Below are 21,217 nucleotides of genomic sequence, written 5' to 3'. Positions count from 1 at the left end.
CCCAATCAACTCAGCTATTCTGGGTTTCACATGTTGAATTTGCGAGATTCCATCAGATTGATGGTTGAAAATCCATTTTATTTCCATTTTTACTATTTATAGTAAGTTTTAGTTTTATTATAACTCTTCATCCTTTGAGCTTTAAGAGGTGTGTCCAACATGAAAAGTGCTTAGAAAAATTAAGAGAATAATGTGGTTAAACCACATAAGACACTTGTAAATTTATTGTTTATAGTAAGTTATCAATTTTAAGGAGTTTGAGTTGGAGTTTGATGTTGAAAATTCTTCCAAGGTTTGGTATCACTAATTTAAGAGTTGTAAATTCGTTTTTATTATCTATCAATAAAATTTCGAATTTTTTTAAAATTTATTTCTATTTTCTTATTTTTCCTCATGAATTCGAGGTATCTCTCCAAGAAGTCCAGAGAAGCTTTGTACATTCAGAGTAGTTATCCCTTGAGGAAGACTGTGCTCGACCTCATCAAGTTCATCCCAGTGTTAGTTTATATCCAATTTCATCTCCCATTGACTTTTACTTACATGCTCTTAAGCAAAAACAAAACTTTTCTAAGTTTTCAAATATAAGGTTTAGCAACAAATGACTTACAAGTGAAACTTTCCTATCAAAAGTGGACTCGCAAATTTAAAATATCTCTAACAATATAAAAAATAAAAAATATTAATAATAAATCAAATCATAATTACTACATTACTTAAATAAATTACTTCTTACAAATCTTAGTCTAATCAATCATTTTGGACTTTCCATTAAATACTACTTCTACAATTTCAAAAACCTTAAAATCTAATCCATTTATTTGTAGGTGGCCATCATAAATTGCTTATGATTCTAAAAAATTACTTTCATAGGTCGATCCTAACCGTCCCCTCCATCTCTTTGAAAGTAGATAGCTATTAAAATTAGGGCAAATTAAAGATAGATTGGATAGATCTATCGTTATGATTCTTGCATGATAACTCATGAATGTATCTTAAACTTAATGGACGGTTTAGATTGATGGATTAGACTGTCCAATTTGCCCAATACAACTACAAGTATTGCACGGCTGTAAAAGTGCACGGGATCATTTTTCACTTCCAAATGGGAATGATTTTAAACTATTTAGATTGATCGCTACCCTGTCAAACTAGGCCCCACACAGCGAATATAATACAAGCATTGTACGGCTGCAAGAGCACTGGATGAGAAAATTTCTCACTTTTAAATGGGAATGATTTAAAACTATTTAGATTGATCAGTACTACCCTATGAGAGTAGGCCCACACAGCTAATTTAAAGTGGACGGCTTGGATGGCTTACACATCCATGTGGGCATACAATAAAATTAAAAAATTAAAAATTAAAAGGGAGAAAGGAGCGGAAGCTGCTACCTTGGGGCCCCACCAGGACGTATAGAGACGGACGGTCTTGGCAGGGGCTCTGTGGAGCCCACCGTTATGTATATATTTTATCCAAGCCCTCCATACATTTTTAAGGATCATTATAGGGCACGAATCCAAAAAGAAGGTAGATTGAAGGCTCAAATGGAGCAAACCACAAGGGATTGAAAACTTACCGTTGAAATCTTCTGCAGGGGGACCGGAGTTTTGGATAAAGCTGATATTTATGTTTTGACATTATGAACAGGTTGGATGGCAAATAAATATCACGGTGGGCCCTAGGAAGTTTTCAACGGCGGGAATTCAATCCCCACTTAGCCTTCAATCTGCCCTCCCTCTTGGGCCACGACCTAAAATGATCTTATAAGATAGATGGACGGCATAGATTAAAAAAAATATACATCACGGTGAACCCCACGGATCCCCTAACAGGACCGTCCGTCTCCAACTAGGTCCTGGTGGGGGCTAGTACCCAATCCACACCGCCGACATTGCTGCCGAACCGGAGGGGAGCAGAGAAGTTGTCCGTTGAGAGTCCGGCTGGTGGGAGGGGAGGAGCGGAGCTGCTGCGCCAGTTGCAGAGAGAGAGAGGGAGCGGAGTTGCTGCCCCAATTGCAGAGAGATAGAGAGAGAGAGAGAGAGAGAGAGAGAGAGAGAGGCTGCTGCTGCTGTAGGTGCGTTTCCCCCTCTTCCACCTTTTTTTTTTTTTTTTTGGAATATTTCAACCGTTAGCCTGTAAGTCAGTCACTTACAGGGAGACTTCTCACCCCTTCCCCATGTAAGTTACAGGGACTTACAGGTTGTATGTCAGTTAACAGTTAACCTGTAAGTCACGTACAAGCATCCAAACGACCCCTTATAATCAACTTGAGATTATTCAATGAGTCCTTTGGCATATATTGATATTTGGGTTTTGTTCATTCAACTATGTACTCCATTTTTATATGGATTTTTAGCTGCTTCAATGTGTGCCATGATGTTCAATTTCTGTGCTTCTTATGTGTTCGATGAAATGCCTAAGTGGTGGACTGTGTTTCTGAACAATTCAATAATGAAGATTCCTTGCCCATAATATAGATATTTGTATGTATATCATATCTATCACAAGACTTGTTATAAGAGGAACATTTCTGGTCCGGACCCATTTGTCAAAGAGTAGAGTAGATGAGAAGCATAGCTAATTTTGAACTACTGACAAAAAAGAGGATAAATGTTTAGGGGGTAAAATGGGCCTTTTCTTTATTGGGGATTACTTGATTCAGGATGTACAATGCATATGCCATTCCAAAGTGATCTATTAATCTGCTAATAAGTTGTTTCATGACAGCTGCATCTATCACGTTATTGTGAAAAATCAAATTGGCATGTTCTGCCATAAGTACCTCCATGTTCCGTTCAGTAGGATTCGACAATGGGTTTGAGTCAGTGATGTGAAGACTTCCTTCTCCTTGATTCACGTAGAAATTCAGGAAATATGATACCGGTTGAACCATAGAGAACCAAATTCCCACGGTAGAGTTGCGAAACTTCTGGATAGGTATCCTACATCTGAACCGAATTCTTTCTAGTTAAAGAATCTCTTCTAGTTGCTCTGGAACCATTGGGAGATTCTCCGAAAGAAATGTAGGGTTCTGCTTCTGGCAGCGACATGCTAGTGGGTGGTGATCTCGCTTATGGGGTCAAATCAACATTTGAATACCAATCTCATTGATACCATCGATCTCATCAGCATCATACCAAATCTCATCTTCTCGGCTAGTCAAGCATGAGCTAGTTCATAGATATTTGGACTTCAGTTACCAAGTAATAGAGACTTTACAAATAAAGACCGAGGATTAGTACTCTTGATGGGCTTTAATTAGGCAATGCATCTGTATGAGTTTGCATGCATATCATCAATTCTATTTCCTGGTAATAATTCAACCTTGTAATCTGTTTGGTCGGTGTAAACTATCTAGGAGTTTGGCACTGTGATGGTTTCCTTCAGATTGGAATCCTCTACAACACAAAACACTTGAGCTCTATGGGCCACCAGGTTGTGTGTGTAACATTCTTCCTGTTCATTAGGTCTCTCTTGGTTTTAGTTCATGGAGTCCAAAATTAGCCCGATTCACAACTCATGCGGGCCACACCACAGGGAACAATGGGGAGTGGACGGCAACCTAATAGATTTGTTTTAGGGTCCACCATGGTGTGGATACTCCATCTAACCTTTTTATCAGCTTCTCAAACACTTCGAAAATCAACCAGATCCAAAACTTAGGCTGGACACACTGCTTGATTTTACATTGCTCCCCATGGTGTGGTCCACCTGAGTTTTGGACTGGCTGGTTTCTGGGATGTATGGTGAAAATTAGAGGAAGCACCTGATGGACGGAATGAATTACACTCGAAAAGCATGGTGGGCCCCAAAGAGCGAACATCGAAAAATTTAAAAACTACACTATACTTGAGAAATTTAATATATACTTGAAAAAACAGTACACTTTAAAAAATTAAATTCTACTAATTTTAGGAAATTAAATTTTAAACATGACATAAACAGAATTTATACCAGTGAAGACTGAGAAATTAAATAGGACTAGTTCTAGTATGTAGATGAGAAAAATGGAATGCATGTTCATCCTAAATCATCTACTCCACCTAATAAAAATAGATCCGTCAAGTGGCAATTATAGTATATCTTAAAATGCAACTAGTGATGTTAGAGGTGAAGTCATTTGAAGATGGTTGATCAATTCAGGTATCAACCCGCACATGATGTCAAAAGATGTAACTCAAAGTGCTTGATGCCTACCATGACCTCAAAAGATGGTTGGTTAATTCAGGTTTCCAACCAGCACATTGTGTGATCACAGTTCTTTGAAGATTCTAGGAAATTAAGGTAGTAGAAAAATACATCTACTTGAGAAATAACACCTATCTTGATGTGCTAGGTATGGGAACTATGGGTACCTGTGAGCTAAATTGAGGGTTATTGATTTCGTGCTCACTATGTTATACTTTGTGGCTGTATGAGGTGCAATTGCATCATCAGTCCCTCTCCAGTTCTGAAAGAATTTGATGTACGTTTTTGCTTGGCTAAAGTGTCAAGACTAATGATGGACGGTCTAGATCAATGATGGAACCTTTTAGCATAATCAATATGGATTGTCCATCCTCCGAATCATTGATCAGACTTCATCTGATGAAAGTGATTGAAAGTGAAAGTTGACAAGGATGGGACATCAAAGATAACCACCAATGATGGTCAATGAGATCAATGACCAAACCTTTATTCATTAAAAAACAAGAAAAAGAAAAGGAAAGAAAGATATTAGAATGGCCTGCCCCTGAAGGGTTTTTTTCCCTCCTCATATCCTTTTCTCAATCTTCCATGAGTTTTTATCTCTTCACTTTTGTTACATGTAGGGATGGTGGGATTATCTATTGCAGAGAAGCATTTTATACAAGGTGGGATTGCACAAGACCTTCGAACTGATGGTCGTAAAAGACTGCATTATCGACCGATCTCAGTTGAAACTGGAGTCATTGCTCAGGTATGCTATGTAGCTCTATATCATTGGTGTGTTCACCATCCATCGGTAAACTTAGTTCTTTACTGATGATATAATGTTCCTTACAGATTACGTAATGTTCCCTTTTTTTCCTTGGTTATTTTTGGCTCCTTCTTCATTGCCCACAAATGACTAGGACTGTTGTGCTTGCTTCCATATTGGTCTGACTGCAACTTCATTTGTGGGTTTGGCAATAGGCAAATGGTTCCGCACGAGTTAGAATGGGTGCAACGGATGTTATTGTCAGTGTGAAGGTATTCATATGTCTTTGTTGGTTTTTTTATGTTTGATTCTAGCATTCTTTTTTTAAGTGTGATTCTAGCATTCTTTTTTGAAGTGCAATTCATATTGATTTTTACCCGTAAAGCTTGATCTCCATATCACTAAATATGGAGATGGAAAAGGAGGGTGCATCTAGGGTGAATGCAGTGGAAGTGTTGGGTCTGGAAATTTGGAAAGCTATTAGCTAATTTTGCAAGTTGGGTCCAGAAATTTGGAAAGCTATTAGCTAATTTTGCCAACACGTCCCATGAGGAGGATTCTCAATCCTCTCATGCAGGTCCCTTACAAAATCCTCTTTCTTGTTTCTGATTTGTTATCACATGATGCTTCTACATTCCCCGGATACAACTTTACTTGAAATTCTACTGTTGGAGCTGTTTGTTTGATAGATCCCAAATGTCTCATGCTCATTTCTTTTTTAAAGGGAAGAAACCATCTTACTTTGTTTAAAATGAAGTCAGTTTGCAAGTTTTGAAATGGTCATTCCCAAAACCATGTTAGTTTGTTTGTCTATACTGTTCTTGCATTGTCATAGGTAGGTTTCCACTTTAACAAAGTTCTTGTGATTGTCTTTTGTTCACAACCCCAAGTGTAGGGTCGTGATGTAGTAATAACTCAGTAAGACCGAGGTCGAATCCATAGGGACTAAACTTGTACTTATTATGAAAATAACTAAAACTAGAACTAGAAAAATATCTAAATTGAAATCTGAATAATTGAGAGTAATGGTGAATAATGTTGATTAAAACTTATGAATTTAAAGGTGGGAACTAGGGTGCCAAGGATCCACTTGTAGTTATCAAGATGCTACCTTACTTGATTCAAGGAACACAATTGGAATCAGAATCCTATCCTATCCAATTGGAAGATAAAGCAATTTAAATCAAATCTGAACTTTTCATTGACCTAATTCTCAATGGAGGAGAATTGTGATGATTGGAAGAGATTCCATCACCCTACCATGCCCAAGAGACAATGGTGAACAATGGGATTTACTAATCTCACTATCTCAAAATAAGAAAAGAAGATATCCAAAGCTATTACAGTATCTATTGTAAATTGAGTCACAATAAATCATAGAAAACTGAAAATATTCCCTTAATATCAAACTAGAAATCAATGAATTTCAATAATTACAAGAATCAAAGCAAAATAAACATCCAAAAATGCTACAAGCTTCACTCTCAGCCCTAGCTAAGAGGTTTAGCCAATCATAGACATGATTGAAACCAAATCTCTTAAACCAAACATGAAAAATAAACTACAGAAGAAGAAAAACTCTTTGGCAGCTGCTCCACCCTTGTGCATGCTCCTTGAGACCTTTCCAAATCCTAGAAGATACTTTGGAGCATCCTAGGGAGTCCTATTTATAGTTGTGGAACTCCAACTTTCGCACCGAGTTGGAAAAATCTAGAAACCGCCTCAAATTTACGCACTCTGCGCAGTTTTCCAAAATAAACTCGGAGTTTAAACCATCTCAAATTTACGCACTCCGCGCAGTTTCTCAAAATATACTTGGAGTTTCAAAATATGCATTTTCAGGACAATTTCAGAATTCTTTTTCTTCACTTCAAATCTTTGATTCTCTTCATTCCTCACTTGGTTTTCTTGGATCTTTGACATGTGAATTCTTCATAAATGACTTCCAAATCTCTAAATCTTCATTTAGTAATCTTTTGAACATAAATCTTCCTTTTGACATCAATTTCACCTTAAGCTCTTGAAATCACCTCGCACATGAAAACATGCATAATTAAATCGATTAGGCACTATCATGTTTATAAAACCAAGGTATAAATAGGGGAAAATATGCAATATTTCACACTCAACATCTTTGATGTTATGGAACTTACGAATCTATTGTACTTGAATGAAAAGACCTAGCATTTCCACCTCTCCCTGCATACGGTTCTTTTCTATTATCTTCATCACGACCTGATGCCTCAATTCGTCTAGTGTCTATTATTATCGCCGGCTAGCGGTTTAGTTCAACGCCTAGTGCCTTACCTTCCCTGATATCAAGTTGACCAAACTATGCAAACCAGCTTTCCCTTTCCACCTTTTTTTCTTCTTCTTCATCAAGGGATTTATTTCCACCATATTAAGTTGGGATGTTGATTGCATAATCTCTTGATCATGTTAGCCATCATTTAACTTTCTTTGACAATGGACCTCTTTTTATCTCTTTATACCCTACTTTTTCTATAAATATTTCATGACAGGCTGAACTTGGCAAACCAAGTATGCTTCAACCTGACAAAGGAAAAGTAGCTATATTTGTTGACTGCAGTCCCACAGCTGCCCCGATGTTTGAGGTAGGTGGTTTACTTGAATTCGTAATTATGTTGTCGTTGTGGTTGTGGTTATTTGAAGGTGCTAGTTATAAAAGAATCTTGGTTAAATCATCATCCTGTGCAATTGAGACCATGTGTGTGCATGTTCATAGTTTTTTGTCTGTCTGTACATGTATGAGAAAGCACTTAACACGAACTCCACTACAATTGAACCAAAATTTGAGACCATTTTTATATCAGCAAGCACTTCATGTCTGCATGTGTTGAGAATGGGTTTTCTTTTCCGAAGTTGCTCTCATCAATAAAATGTAGGGTTGATAAATTCTCTGTTTAGTGTTCTACAGGCTGAACATTCTGACAGAGATTGAATTGTTTGGAATTCTGGCTTCCTGACTAGATCCGAGAGGTATATTGCATATATATATACTTAGGATATTGTAGGTTACAAGAGATTTGAATTTACAAACAGAGGGAAATAACAACATAATAACAACCCTAACAAACATTTGATTTGAAATTTAAAATACAAAAGAGAGGTTTGTTAAGGTTGTTGGAGAAGATCAAGGGATTTGACTGTCTTTATTAGTGATCTTAGTCAAAGTTACAGATGTTTTCTGCTTAACATATTCCACATTCATATGGCCAGGACCATTATATTGTTAGCATTTTGCATCAGATATCAGATGCACCACGGAGGCTTCCATTCCTTCCAATCCTCAAAACTCAAACCACCTGATAGAAATTTAACAAAGTCGTTTCCTGTTCCTGCTTGTGACTGAGAAATTGGTGAAGTGAAGATACAGTTTTCCATAAATTCATATACTGTGTTCTTTTTCTTTTCCTTTTTATTCAAAAAATCTTGATTGCTCTTCCCTTTGTTAACTGAAACCATAGTTTTCTTCCCCTCTTGCTATTTGAAATTTGTCCGTTATGTATTCCATAATTCATCGTTCACCATTTGGCTTTTGTCAGCGTTTTATTTGCATTTCAATCATATTTGCTGCATTGTTGCAGGGGAGAGGAGGTGAAGAGTTGTCAGCAGAGCTCTCAGTTTCACTTCAGAGATGTTTATTGGGTGGTAAGAGCGGAACAGGTACATCTCAGTAAAGGCCAAAGGAGTCATCCAGAAATTTCTTGCTTTTAAATTAGAAAAGATTGAAAAGTCACCAGGAATCCTTTTTTTTTTTCTTTAATATCAGAAAAAATCTACAAGTCTTCAACAAAAACTTTTCCCCTTAATTACATAAACTGACAAATCACCAGGAAAGGTTTTCCTTTCAAAATAATTCTTTCACTGCAACAACACCATTTTAGTAAACCATTATCATTTCTTGCTAAACCAGATAAGACAGTTTATCTGCTTAAAATTTGAATCTGCACATGTGTCAGTTGGTTAAATACTTTTACATTTTCATATGCATAAATGCATATCTTCATTGATTTTTTTATTTTTATTTGTGAAAGATAATGCATTTCTTCCTTGATGTGACCAGTGTTTAAGTTATCGGCGAGATCACCGATAATTTCGGTGTCACCAATGTGGCGACACCGAAACCTACTAATTTCGTTTCTCTTCCAAATGTTGCCGAAATTTCGGCGATTTTTGCGATAAAATGGGTTGTTGGAGATAAATTCGTTGTAGATACCTTACCAAGAGAATTTCGGCGACAGTGTAAATTTGTAAAAAAATAAAAAATAAAAAAATCTTTCATTTTTAATTTCTTTCAAGATTAGAGAGAGTGTGTGTGATTTCCGGTACCTGTAGAAGAGGATTGGTTGATCGCAAATAGTATTTGGTGGGCCAATCACGAATCCATCAAAAGTTGTAGGCACGAAAAAAACCTCCAATTTCCCCCTCCTTTTTTTCTTTTTTCTTTTTTTTCCTTCAATTGGATAATATATTTCAAACGCAATAGGGATTTCGGCGAATCTTCAGCGAGTTTTGGTCGAGATTTGGCCAGGAGAATAGGGTTTTGAAACGGTGCATTTGAAACCCTCTTTTCCCCAAATTGCGTCCTTTCGTTTTTAACGGGATGACGCTGGACGCGGATTAGATACTTACAGGTTGAGCAGCGAGACTCGCTAACGAAGTGACGTCACCAAGTTCTGTGGACCCCACTATGATGTATGTGTTGTATCCACAATGTCCATTCATTTGGATATATTATTTTAAGGCATGACCCAGAGAATGAGGCAGATCCAAAGCTTTAGTGGACCCACCAAAGAAAACAACAGGAAGATTGATGCCCACTGTTGAAACCTTCCTGAGGCCCACCATGATGTTTTTTCGGAATCCAACTTGTTCAAAAGTTAACAAAGACATTAAATAAGGGAAAACACAAATATCAGCTTGATATAAAACTTTTGTGGACTTAAGAAGTTTTTAATGGTGGTGTCACTCTCCCCACTGTTTTCTCTGGTGGGGTCCACTGGAGCTTTGGATGTGACTCATTCTTTGGATATTACCCTAAAATGATCTCTCTAGATGGACGGACGGCGTGGATACAAAACATACATCATGGTGGGGCCCACAGAACTTGGTGACGTCACTTCAGTAGTAGTCTCGCTACTCAACTTGTCAGTAGCAAATCCGCACCCGACGACGCTGGTGCGATTTGCAATATGGAATGGCCCACCTTTAATGCCCTATGCGCCACACGATAATATTATGTGCTTTATCCGCGCCATCCATCTATTTTGTAAGGTCATTTAAGGGCATGAGCCTAAAAATAAGTCATATCCACATTTCAGGTGGACTATACCAAAGGAAACAGTGGTGATTGAACGCTTACCATTAAAAACTTATTTGGGCCCACTGTAATGTTTATTTTCCATCTAACTTATTCATTAGGTCACGTAGACTTGGATGAAGGGAAAACATAAATATCAGCTTGATCGAAAATTTTGTGGCCCCCAGGAAGCTTTTAATGGTGTCCATTTAATGACCATTGTTTCCTGTGGTGTGGTCCACATGAGATTTGGATCTACCTCATTTTTTGCCTAGTGCCCCAAAATGATCTGAAAAAATAAATGTATGGCATGGATATACAATGAAATGCATCTAGGTAGGCCCGCTATCAGGGTCCCGCGAACCTCCCTGGTGCACAACTCGTCTCTACCAATTGATGGATTATCTGAAAGCTTTCTCGGGAACTTCCTGGTAGAGGAGTGCGGCTTAAGTTGCGACCCGAAACCATCCAAGTGGATGGAACCCTGACTATAGGGCCCACCTCGATGTATGAATTGTATATCCATTCCATCCATCATTTTGGCAGGTTATTGTAGGGCATGGTCCGAAAAATGAAGCAAATACAAATTTTAGGCGGACCACGCCAGGAAACAATGGCCATTGGACACTCACCATTTATAACTTCCTAAGGTCTACTCTAGTGTTTATTGACCATCAAACCTACTGATAAGGTAACATAGACCTGGATGAAAGGCAAAAACAAATATCACCTTGAGTGAAAATTTTTGTGGTCCAAAATAGGTTTTTAATGGTGGCCATTCAATGACCACTTTCATGTGGTTCGGTCCACCTGAAATTTGTATCTACATCAATTCTTGCACCATGCCTTAAAATAGGCTGGCAAAAAAGATGGATGTCATGGATATACAATACATATACTGAGGTGGGCCCTACCATTAGGTTCCTACAGTAGTCGTAGACTCACAGCCAGACTTGCAGCCACAATGCTGGTCGACCAGATTTTTTCGCATGCCTATTTGAGGATTTCTATCCCATATGCAGACATATTTTAACAATCTAAGCCATTCTTCATCTTGAAAATTGAATGGACAAGTCACAACTTACAACTTTAAATCCAAAATTCTTAATGAATGGATAATTCTATATATTTTTTTAAATAGCTGAGTACTCGCCCTCACACATGAAATCCTTTTGTGAGATCCAAGCCACTCACCAGATTGGACCCACTATGTAGATGCATTATGTCATATGATAAGCCATTCTCATCATGTAAGACAATTATATGAATTCCCACCAATCTGATGTCTCAAGTGGACCACCCCACATGAAATAGTGGTCACTGAATGCCCACCATTAAAAACTTATTTCGGCCCACAAAAGTTTGGAATGGATGCATAGATTGGATGGTTGGATGGATGGATTAGATGATTGGATGAATGGATTAGATGGTTGGACGTGATGGTTTGGATGGATGGTTGGATGGATAGTAGAATTTTGGTTATTATTGAAGTGATTTCTTATGGTAGCGCATGCTTTTAGGTTTTTATTAAATGAAAACTTATTATGTATGCATTCTTTTTATAATTTTTTTAATTCCTAAATATGCAAATATATGTATTTAGGCATCTCTTGAAGTTTCACTAAAAAATTCCAGCGTTTTCCTCATGTTTTTCCTTGTTTCCCCTGCATTTCCGGTTATCGGCGATATTATCGGCAATAACGATATTATATCTTTATCTCCGGCCAGCGAAACTTGTAACGATACCAACAACTCGAACACTAGATGTGACTGTCTCTATGCATTTGCTTGACAGTCAGTCCATAAAACAAAATTAGTAGTTCATACAAAATATTTGCCCCATTACTAGTGCCATAATACAATGGGACTCTAAATAACGGGAAAACAAAATTAATTTCTGCTATCTGATGTTCATGTTATGTACTTTTAGAATGTTGCATATCTGTGTTTTTTTGTTTTGCAAGAAATGATAAATATAGAAAAGAGGAAAAATAGTGAATGTCTGTTACACTTCCTAAAGCTCTCTCTAACCTCATTCTACATCGGATTCGTATGCTCTCCCTCCCTCCCATCCTACTTCTTTTTTCTTTTTTTTTCGTACGATTGCATCGTACTGCCATTGTCGTACCCAAATTATCATGCACTTCCGTATTGTCATTTGGTTTAAACCTTTTTGTTGTGTATGGTAACTTAAATTGTGTTGAAGCAAGAAAAAAAACAAACACTAAGAGGTGCCAAAGAGCCAATTTTGATTGATCCTCTCATCACTCCTTTAGCTATGGAATTGGCTATTTTGCTTGCCTGTTTAGGAATATTAGAAAATACAACCCTCATATTACCAAAAATATCCTACTCATTTGGTGTGGCCACAATGGTTGGAGGTGAGCAAAAGATTTCCTCAAGCGTAATGATTTTGTCCATCAAGCCATGTCTTTTTTATTTTTCTCATAGACCATTGTTTGTGTTTTGCTTCTAAGACCATTCACAGGTCAATCATGGGATAGCTAAGGCTATCAGATTCGGGAGTTTTTATGCAAGATTGCTGATCCACACCAGTTCCCATTGGATGAGATGTTGGATCGTTGAAAAATGGGCCTACCATGGCAGCGACAAGCAGACAATGCTACTGATTCATGTGAAATTTTATCTATTATCATCTTAAGAAATTGTTTGAGTAATGGTCAATTGAAATGTAATTTTCTCACAGCTGGAATGGAACTTACTATTCCTGAATCTTATAAATTCAATATTCATTTCCTTCTAACACTGATTCTTGGAATTCTCTTGTGAACTACTTGTGCATGATTGCTTTAGTTTTACATATATAACTTCATACTGGCCTTTTTATGCATGTGGCAAATCACAGTCTTTCTTCTACTCAATTTAGTGGAATCACGTTTTAGTCTAACAGACTCGATTGGTGTTTGAACTGAATTAATCTGCATCAGGAGCAGGAATCGATCTCTCCTCTCTGATGGTTGTGGAAGGGAAGTTGTGTTGGGACCTATATATTGACGGCCTTGTTGTCAGTTCAGATGGAAATCTCCTTGATGCATTAGGTGCTGCTATCAAGGTAACATATGCTTGCATATGCATTTCATGGCAGAAGTTTTTTTTTTTTTCCATTTCTTTTTTAATCCAAATATGTCACCACAAAATGGTGGATTCCAGCTCTTTGCTTTGAAATTTAGAAACTAAGGTTGTGTTTGGATGCACTGTTGGATTGAATTGCAAAAATTAGTCGACTAGAGAGGAAATGACCTTGAGTGGAGTTAGCTGCTTTGGAGTCCATAATGAAGTAGCCCTTGATTGAAGTTGCATTCTTTCCAAATCCAAAGGTAACATCCTTGTGATGTGGAGCCCAATTTATCAATATGAATACTTAGGAAGGTAATGTAATTTGGCCATATCAACTTTATTGAGCTAAAAGATTGCAATTGAATTCAATAATGCACTCTAACACAACATATATGCACTTCAAATGAATTGGTTGATATCTACAGTGGGCAGCCTACTCTTGTTTTACAAAAGCAGTACTTCTTTTATGGGTGGCTGATTAAAGATCTGCCTGTTACCTCCTTGTTTCTGAGGGCATATTAGTTAACACGCTAGACTTCTATGTGCATTTTCCATCATTTCTTAAATGGTGGTGCCTCATCTGCGACACTAGTAGCATATATGCAAGTCAATCCAGACTATCCAATTTGTGGGGCTCAATGTGACTGAAATGCATATGCATCGAGATGGGCCATGTATGTTCAGATCTAGTCCTCCAAACCCATCCAATTGGACTGTGGGGCCCACACATCCAATTCTATCCTCATTTTAGAAATATACTTTCTATTTCCAGCATTTGTGGGCCATCACCAGAAGAAATACTCAATTTCCAGCAGCATACATCGACTGGATCCTATTTTAGGAGTATTACAGTCATACACAGCTAGTCAATCCTCTATGCAATCAACAGAGACATTATAGGGAAGGAAATCCAGTCAACCTTATGGTATACTTGAAAGCAGTTCCTCTGTTGGAGTATGTGATGATTTTAGAATGTTTTGCTCTTCCTTTCTTACTTACTGCTCAGAAATTAGAGTCCTAATGTTTGCCTTCTTTAGATTAAGATCAGATTATTCTGGAATAACCAATAGGGGAAGCAGATTAGAGCAAGGATCTGAATAATTGACAGGGATTGTCCACAGCTTTGTAAGGGCTATAGTGAGGGTTTGCAAATCAGTTTCAGCATACTGTATTAATCACCACCAATAGGGGGTTATATCTCCCTGTATTGCCGTGTATTAGGCTGTTTTGGGCTGATTCACCCTTATCATTCATGGGTGATACCAGTATTTATCAGGCGATATGTGCCAGTTTTGGACGATACATGGGTGTAATCCCATGTTTGTGTCATGGTAATTGATTTTTAAATAGAATATGCATGTCAGCATATGTTGTTATTGTCTCTTAGCATGCATTGCTTAATCCAAGCATGTATTTCTGTATTTTACCTCTAGCATTAGTCGCTAGGCTGATTCAAGGTATTCAATGAATCAATAATGGTAACGGTGGCCGTAATGGGCACCTCTGTTACCATTAGAATATGGGCCCTAATGGCTGTTGCATCCCCTCTTCTTCTTCTTCTTCTTCTTCTTCTTTTAAGAAAAATGTATGTCAGCCTGTAACAGACTTTATACCCCCGTAATGGCTATTATGGCAATGTAAAGGTCCGTTACAGGTCATTTTTCGATAACAGCTGTTACGTTACCATTTTTGCATACCTTGCACTGATTGGCCTGCTCCAACAGCCCTTTGCATATTTCCTCAATTGTGTGGACTTTGTGCAGAACTTTGACCTCTAATCCTGTATGTCTGACAGCAGATTCACTCTTGGTGATACAGTTGCACCAAATAGATCCCAAAATTTACCCTCATTGAACGTTCAGTGATGGGCATCAAATGGATGGTTAAAAGGAAAAGAACAATTATATGCAAGGTACTCAATAACGGTAATGGTGGCCGTTACAATATTGGCCATAATATGGGCTTTTTTTTTCTTCTCAAAATGGCCGTAACAGCCCCATATCGCTTAACAGCTCCTACCGTTACCTGTTACCGCTGTTACGTAACCATTTTTTAATACCTTGATTATATTATCCTCGATCATAAATGATAAGTGCAATTTACTCAAGCTTTCAGTTTGGGTAAGTGGAGCCCTGGGTTTAGTGATCCATGCCATTGGTGCGTTGAGGGCCTTGAGGCCCTACTGGATGGAGTATGCCAACAATCTTTTAATATGGAAGATCTTGGCCAGCCATCATGAACCCTTTTTCAGGTGAATGTAGAGTGTTTCTATATTTCTTAACCATCCATTTTTAGGAACCAAATTGAAAGGTTAGGATGTTCTAACCTATTTGGGGCATGGTCCACCAATGGTGGGTTCTGACAGGCAAACTGTCCGGATCACCGAACCTGCACCCCACATGCAAAAAACTGAAAAACTATTTATAATGTGCTTATCCTCAGTATCAATCAATTAACTTTTTTTTAGAAACTATCAAATAATTAACTACAAGGAAAATGGTCAATGGTTCAAATTGAATGGTTGATTTCAGATGGTTACTACAATCAATGTGATGTTTGGGCCATGCTTCATCATCTACAATGAAACCCTCAATTTGACCATCTGGAATTACATACTGCATTTATGGTGGGTGAATCTCCATTGTTTAAGTGATGGAAAATGCATGCAGCATTAGATGGTATTTTCTCCCAGCAATACAGAATAGCATGTATTGCGGTTTCTCTAACTTGCTGGCAGTGTCTTGTTGCTTTATTTGACGAAACTCCCGTAAAGTCATGAGAAACTATTTTTTTAGGGTCAACACTGAACTGGTGGTAATGCCTTATTGTTCTACCTCCACCCAAACAGCTCCTAAAAGTTAAGCTTTTGTGTTGGAACACAAACCTGGGGTTAGCCTTCACTGATTTTGATTCAGTCATTGTTTCCTTTTAGACACACTTCAAAGATCCCATACAAGCATGGTGTGGAGCCCCTGTGGCACTTATCTTGTATTTTCTTTTTCTTTTTTTCTTTTTTCTTTTTTTTAATGCAACAAAAATTTGTCTTTCTCGTCCTTTCTTGTAGCTTATTTTTAGTTTCTTTGGTTTTCTTGTTGTAGCTTGTTGTGAGGACTTCTCATCTTTGTGTTTAATAAATTTGTGTGATTTCTCAAAAAAAAAAAAAAAAGAGTCCTAGCAGAAGAAGCACAAAAGGGCTCAAAATACAAACACAAATGACACCCAGCAACAAGAAATGATTAGATGACTCATCTATCCAAGAACACCAAGAAATCCACCCCAATGACCTGCTCCTGTCCCCTTCAAACGCAATATGCTGTCTCTTCTAGATTACTACCGGGGCTTAATATTAATCTTGGGTACCATACAAATTACAATGGTCCCTACTGCTATGATCATAATAAGGCTGCCAGTGGGCCCAGCCTGTTACAAGCAAATTTTGATTTTGAACTAGCCCAACCTGACCCTACCAGTTAAATAATCCAAATCTGAACCATGGCGTGATCTCATAGACCTTGCTATTCATAAGTAACTGTTTTTGGTATTTTCTTTCTTCTGTTCCCTGTTTCTTGTTGTCATTCCATAAGGGCATTTCTGATATTATTGTCATACAGCTTACTGTGGATTGATATACTCCTAAATGATCTTCTTCTCCTATTAGGCTGCTTTGAGCAATACAGGCATCCCGAAAGTTGAAGTTGCCCAAGCCAGCGCTTCCATGGATGAGCAACCAGAGGTCGATATCAGCGACGAGGAGTTTTTGCAGTTCGACACTTCTGGAGTTCCTGTCATCATAACTTTAACAAAGGTGACTTGGAACTAGGTTCTTCGAGATATGCAAACTTGGTTTTCATTCCTGCACCCTCTGGATGTGCCACTTTGGCGTGCATGCCACATTGAGGGTGTTCATCAAGCACGCCCCACCATGTAGTGGCCGGTATTTCAGGCTGGTCATGTCATCAAGTGGGGCACATGTGTATGAAGAAAAGATAGGCTAGGAAAAATGACCAGCCAGATCTTCCGGCCTGCATGCACATGATGGGGCCTGCCTATTGGACAGTATGGATTTGAGTAGTTGAGATTCCTACTCATGCAAGTGATCTTAACAGGGCTTCCATTCTGTACACTGAGGACCTGTTTGTGATCATGGAAATGAGAATATGGATTTGGTAAATCCATAAACTTCTCAAATTCATGGATTTGTTTTGAATTTTGATTGGTTTTGGCAAATATCAAAGTCACTTGTTTGGTAATCAAGCTTCAAATCCATGGGTTTGAAGAGAAATTGTTGGCTATTGCAATGTCAGGTCTATTGCAAAAGCATAGCTTTTATTGTGTTTAAGAGAGTCTCTTGTTGTGTGGATTTGCCCCAGTTGTAAGTTGTTTTGGGGGGATTTGGATTTACCCAAATCCATGAATTCATGGAGATATGGATTTGAGAAACCCCCAATAGAGAGGGCGAACTTGAAATCCATGGAGTTCACAAATCCCTGCCCAAATCCCTCACCCTAAACAGCCCCTAAAAGAATAGAATGATCATGCACTCACCGTAAGACACCCTTTTTTTCCCAGCTATCTCCTGTGTAGGACATCATTGCTGTGAAAACGTTGGGCTCCACCGTGAGGATCACCGGGCGTGCCAATCAGGCTGATTCCCTCTTCAGTTGGGCCGCACTGTCTAACCACCAACAGCTATTTGATCTGACCCAACATACAGGGGCTGCTCACCTGTTGAGTGGATCGACCCGATTTTCAATCCAGATGATCTTCATGATAGGTCCCACCTTTTGCACCGTCAGGCATCCTGTACATAACACATTGGCCATAAAAAGGTGCCATATGGTAAGCTTATGGTGCCTATGGACTGTACCTGATCATTTCTCATGGTAGCAACTGCCTCATTTTTATGGTTTTTCTGCTGACTAATGCTTGCCATAGGTTGGTAGGCACTACATTGTGGACGCAACATCAGAAGAGGAATCCCAAATGAACTCTGCTGTTTCAGTTTCCGTCAACAGGCACGGGCACATCTGTGGGCTGACCAAACGCGGGGGTGCAGGCTTAGACCCGAGCGTTGTTCTCGACATGGTATCTGTGGCAAAACATGTGAGTCAACAGCTGATAACGGTGCTTGATTCAGAGATTTCCGCTGCCGAAGCGTCTGAAGCTGACTCATAACATGATTAGCCTTCGATATAGCAATGGAAGTCCTTGTAATTTTCTGACCAACAAGGCATGATCATGATCATCATAGCCTTATATCTTAACTATTCAGGAACCAAACAGCCACAATCTTTGGGCAAAAAAATGTTAATTGATACCTTATCAAACAAGGTAGAAATGGTTTTTGCCACTTACGTTCTCTTTCGTGAACAGTTGTGATTTTCTCATTAAATCCATTGAACGGCTCTGTTTGGAAGACCTGAAATAGTAGTGCTTGCCGGCAGGCCAGTTACTTTGGGCCTAATTAATACTAATTATCTATAGGCATTGTTTTAGGAGGCAGAAAATGAAATTCCTTAAAATGTATTATGGTCCATTGGATGAACGGTTCCAATCACTGCAAAGGACCATTTAGCAAGGCGAGCAGGCTACTTCAGTCCAAATTAATATAACCATGTAGAAGCACTGCCCTAAGATGCCGTAGATGGGTCAGTGCAACATGGCTGTTGGGTCCCAACAGTTCAAATCTCTGAGCGTGGACTCTGCACAATGGAGATTGGAAATGATTGTGATTCGGGATGCACGGTATGTTACATTCCTTTTCCTTTGAAATGCTTTATGCCTTGGGATTCAGGTGTTATGCATTCAAGGGCTTGTTTGTTTATACCGAATAGTCAGGAGATTCGTGGAAAATGATTTGTTTTCCTCTTGCAAGGCATTTTCATCGTATTGGGAAAACCATTCAAGGGGAAGAAATCATTTTCCATTTCAAGGTTTTCCTTAAGATATGCAATATTATTTTTTTTCCTCAATAAAACTTAAGGGCCTGCTTCGATTCATGAAAGCATAGGAAAGGAAATAGTGTTTCTCCGGAAACCTTATTACTGGGAAACACGGGAAAGGAAGTATTGTTTTCTTTATTTGTTTTTTCACAAGATTTTTCTAGAAATGTGGAATCTAATTTTGAATTTGTTTCATTTTCTTAGAGAAGTTTCTTAGAAGTCACTGGCATGTGCTAGATGGTAGGTGGCATGTGGGATACTTAAAGATAGATAGCTGCACGGCATGTGGGGGGCTTGATGCTGAATAGTAGCACCGATGGCATGTTTGAGGTGCTTGAAGGTGTACAATGGCACATATGCACAAGGCATGCATTGATACATTTGACTCATGCAAGCACTTTAAAGGCAGGCTGCACATTAGCGCATTGGCACATATGGAATGATTGAAGATGGATGATGGCACATGTGGTATTCGTGCATGTAAGGTGCTTTGCACGTGTGAGATGCAAGAGAAGATGAAGAATGGTACATGTGGAATATTAGCACATGGGGGGCACAAGAAACAGATGGTGGCACATGTGGCACTTGCAGGTATGGTGCAAGAGAAGATGAATGGTGGCACATGTAGTACATTAGTATGTGTGGCATGTGCCATAGCGGTGCTTGCAGGGCATAACCGAATATGGACAGTTCCTCATTTGGCATTTGTGGCACATGTGAGAACATTGAAGAAGATGGATGGTTGCACATTTGGGATTAAGTTTTGAGAAATTTATTTTTCTTTGATTGCAGGAAAATATCTTTCCTAGGGGTGGAAGTGAGAAAATAAATTTATTCATTTTCCAACCAAAATGGTTAAAAATGTTGGAAGAAAGGTTTGATAAAGAATGGAAAGTTCTTTAGACGAGGAAAAATGTTCCTTTTCCTTTCCTTAAGCAGGCTTTACATAAATTCAGTTTTCGTTGGGAAAGAAACAAATGAAAATTTATTTCATTTATAAGGTTTCCTTCCAAGAAAGGTGTTTTAGTTTTCTTAAAAGAAACTTTATAATTTTCATTTTCACACATTTTGAGAGATAAATTTTACATTTTAACCATTGACCCTGCCAAATCCAAGTTGTTGTGGGCAGATGCACCCTGCAGCCCTCCACAATGTTTCGTGAGAAATCTATCCCGTTCATTTATTTCACCAGCTCATGTTAGGACATGAACCCAGAAGTGAGGTAGATACAAAACTCAAGTGGGCCACATGACAGGAAACAAAGGGAATTGAACACCCACCATTGAAACATTCATAGGTCACAAAAGTTTTGTTGGTTCAGGCTAAATCTAATATTGGTTTTTTTTAGTTCATCTGGGTGTGAACGGTTTGGATGGCATACAAACATCACATTGGGCCCTTATGAAATTTCCAATGTGGGCGTCCAATCCCTATTGTTTCCTGTCGTATGGCCCACTGAGTCTTGGATCTGCTTATTTTTTAGATACCCTTGGTGAAACAGATGCACGGAGTGGATTTCTCACGAAAATCACAGCCCTATGAATATTACAATGTGGGTGTCCAATTCCTATTGTTTCCTGTCGTTTGGCCCACTTGAGTGTTGAGTCTTACATCTCCCTCATTTTTCGAGGTGGATTTCTCATAAACACGCGTACCGGTTTAAGCAATCATTCTTTGAATGTAACCCCAACATCTATGGGGGCGGTCCTGATGTCTATATTGCATCCACTCCATCCATCCGTTTCCTTAGCTTATTGTAGAGCATGAGCTTGAATAAGAGAGAGATCCAAAGCTCAAGTGGGCAACAACAGTGTGGATTGAATGCCCACCATTGAAATCTTCATTTGGGGGGCTGATATTTGTCTTTTCCCTCAATCCATTTGGGAGTCACTTTATGAATGGGTTGGATGGCATATAAACATCATGGTGGGACC

General features: G+C 38.6%; 1 protein-coding gene across 1 annotated transcript; it reads left to right on the top strand.

Annotated features, from left to right (window-relative positions):
* The first annotated feature begins 1,678 nt into the window (after positions 1 to 1,678).
* Positions 1,679 to 18,695, top strand: LOC131219488 (uncharacterized). Its single transcript, XM_058214650.1, has 8 exons — positions 1,679 to 2,075; positions 4,813 to 4,940; positions 5,156 to 5,212; positions 7,463 to 7,555; positions 8,549 to 8,627; positions 13,212 to 13,336; positions 17,000 to 17,146; positions 18,277 to 18,695. The coding sequence occupies exons 2-8, from the start codon at positions 4,815 to 4,817 to the stop codon at positions 18,514 to 18,516; spliced, it is 867 nt and encodes a 288-aa protein (XP_058070633.1). The 5' UTR covers positions 1,679 to 2,075; positions 4,813 to 4,814; the 3' UTR covers positions 18,517 to 18,695.
* The last annotated feature ends 2,522 nt before the right edge of the window (positions 18,696 to 21,217 follow it).

This window comes from Magnolia sinica, chromosome 11 (assembly GCF_029962835.1).
Source record: "Magnolia sinica isolate HGM2019 chromosome 11, MsV1, whole genome shotgun sequence".
Lineage (NCBI taxonomy): Eukaryota > Viridiplantae > Streptophyta > Magnoliopsida > Magnoliales > Magnoliaceae > Magnolia > Magnolia sinica.
Note: the sequence above shows the minus strand (reverse complement) of the source record. Positions and strands in the feature narration are given on the sequence as shown.

Bases quoted from the DNA above. Each gene is read 5' to 3' on its own strand.
- LOC131219488 (XM_058214650.1), top strand. From the start codon at position 4,815: ATGGTGGGATTATCTATTGCAGAGAAGCATTTTATACAAGGTGGGATT. The intron at 4,941-5,155 runs GTATGCTATGTA...GTTTGGCAATAG, and splicing joins AAACTGGAGTCATTGCTCAG to GCAAATGGTTCCGCACGAGT. The intron at 8,628-13,211 runs GTACATCTCAGT...AATCTGCATCAG, and splicing joins GGGTGGTAAGAGCGGAACAG to GAGCAGGAATCGATCTCTCC.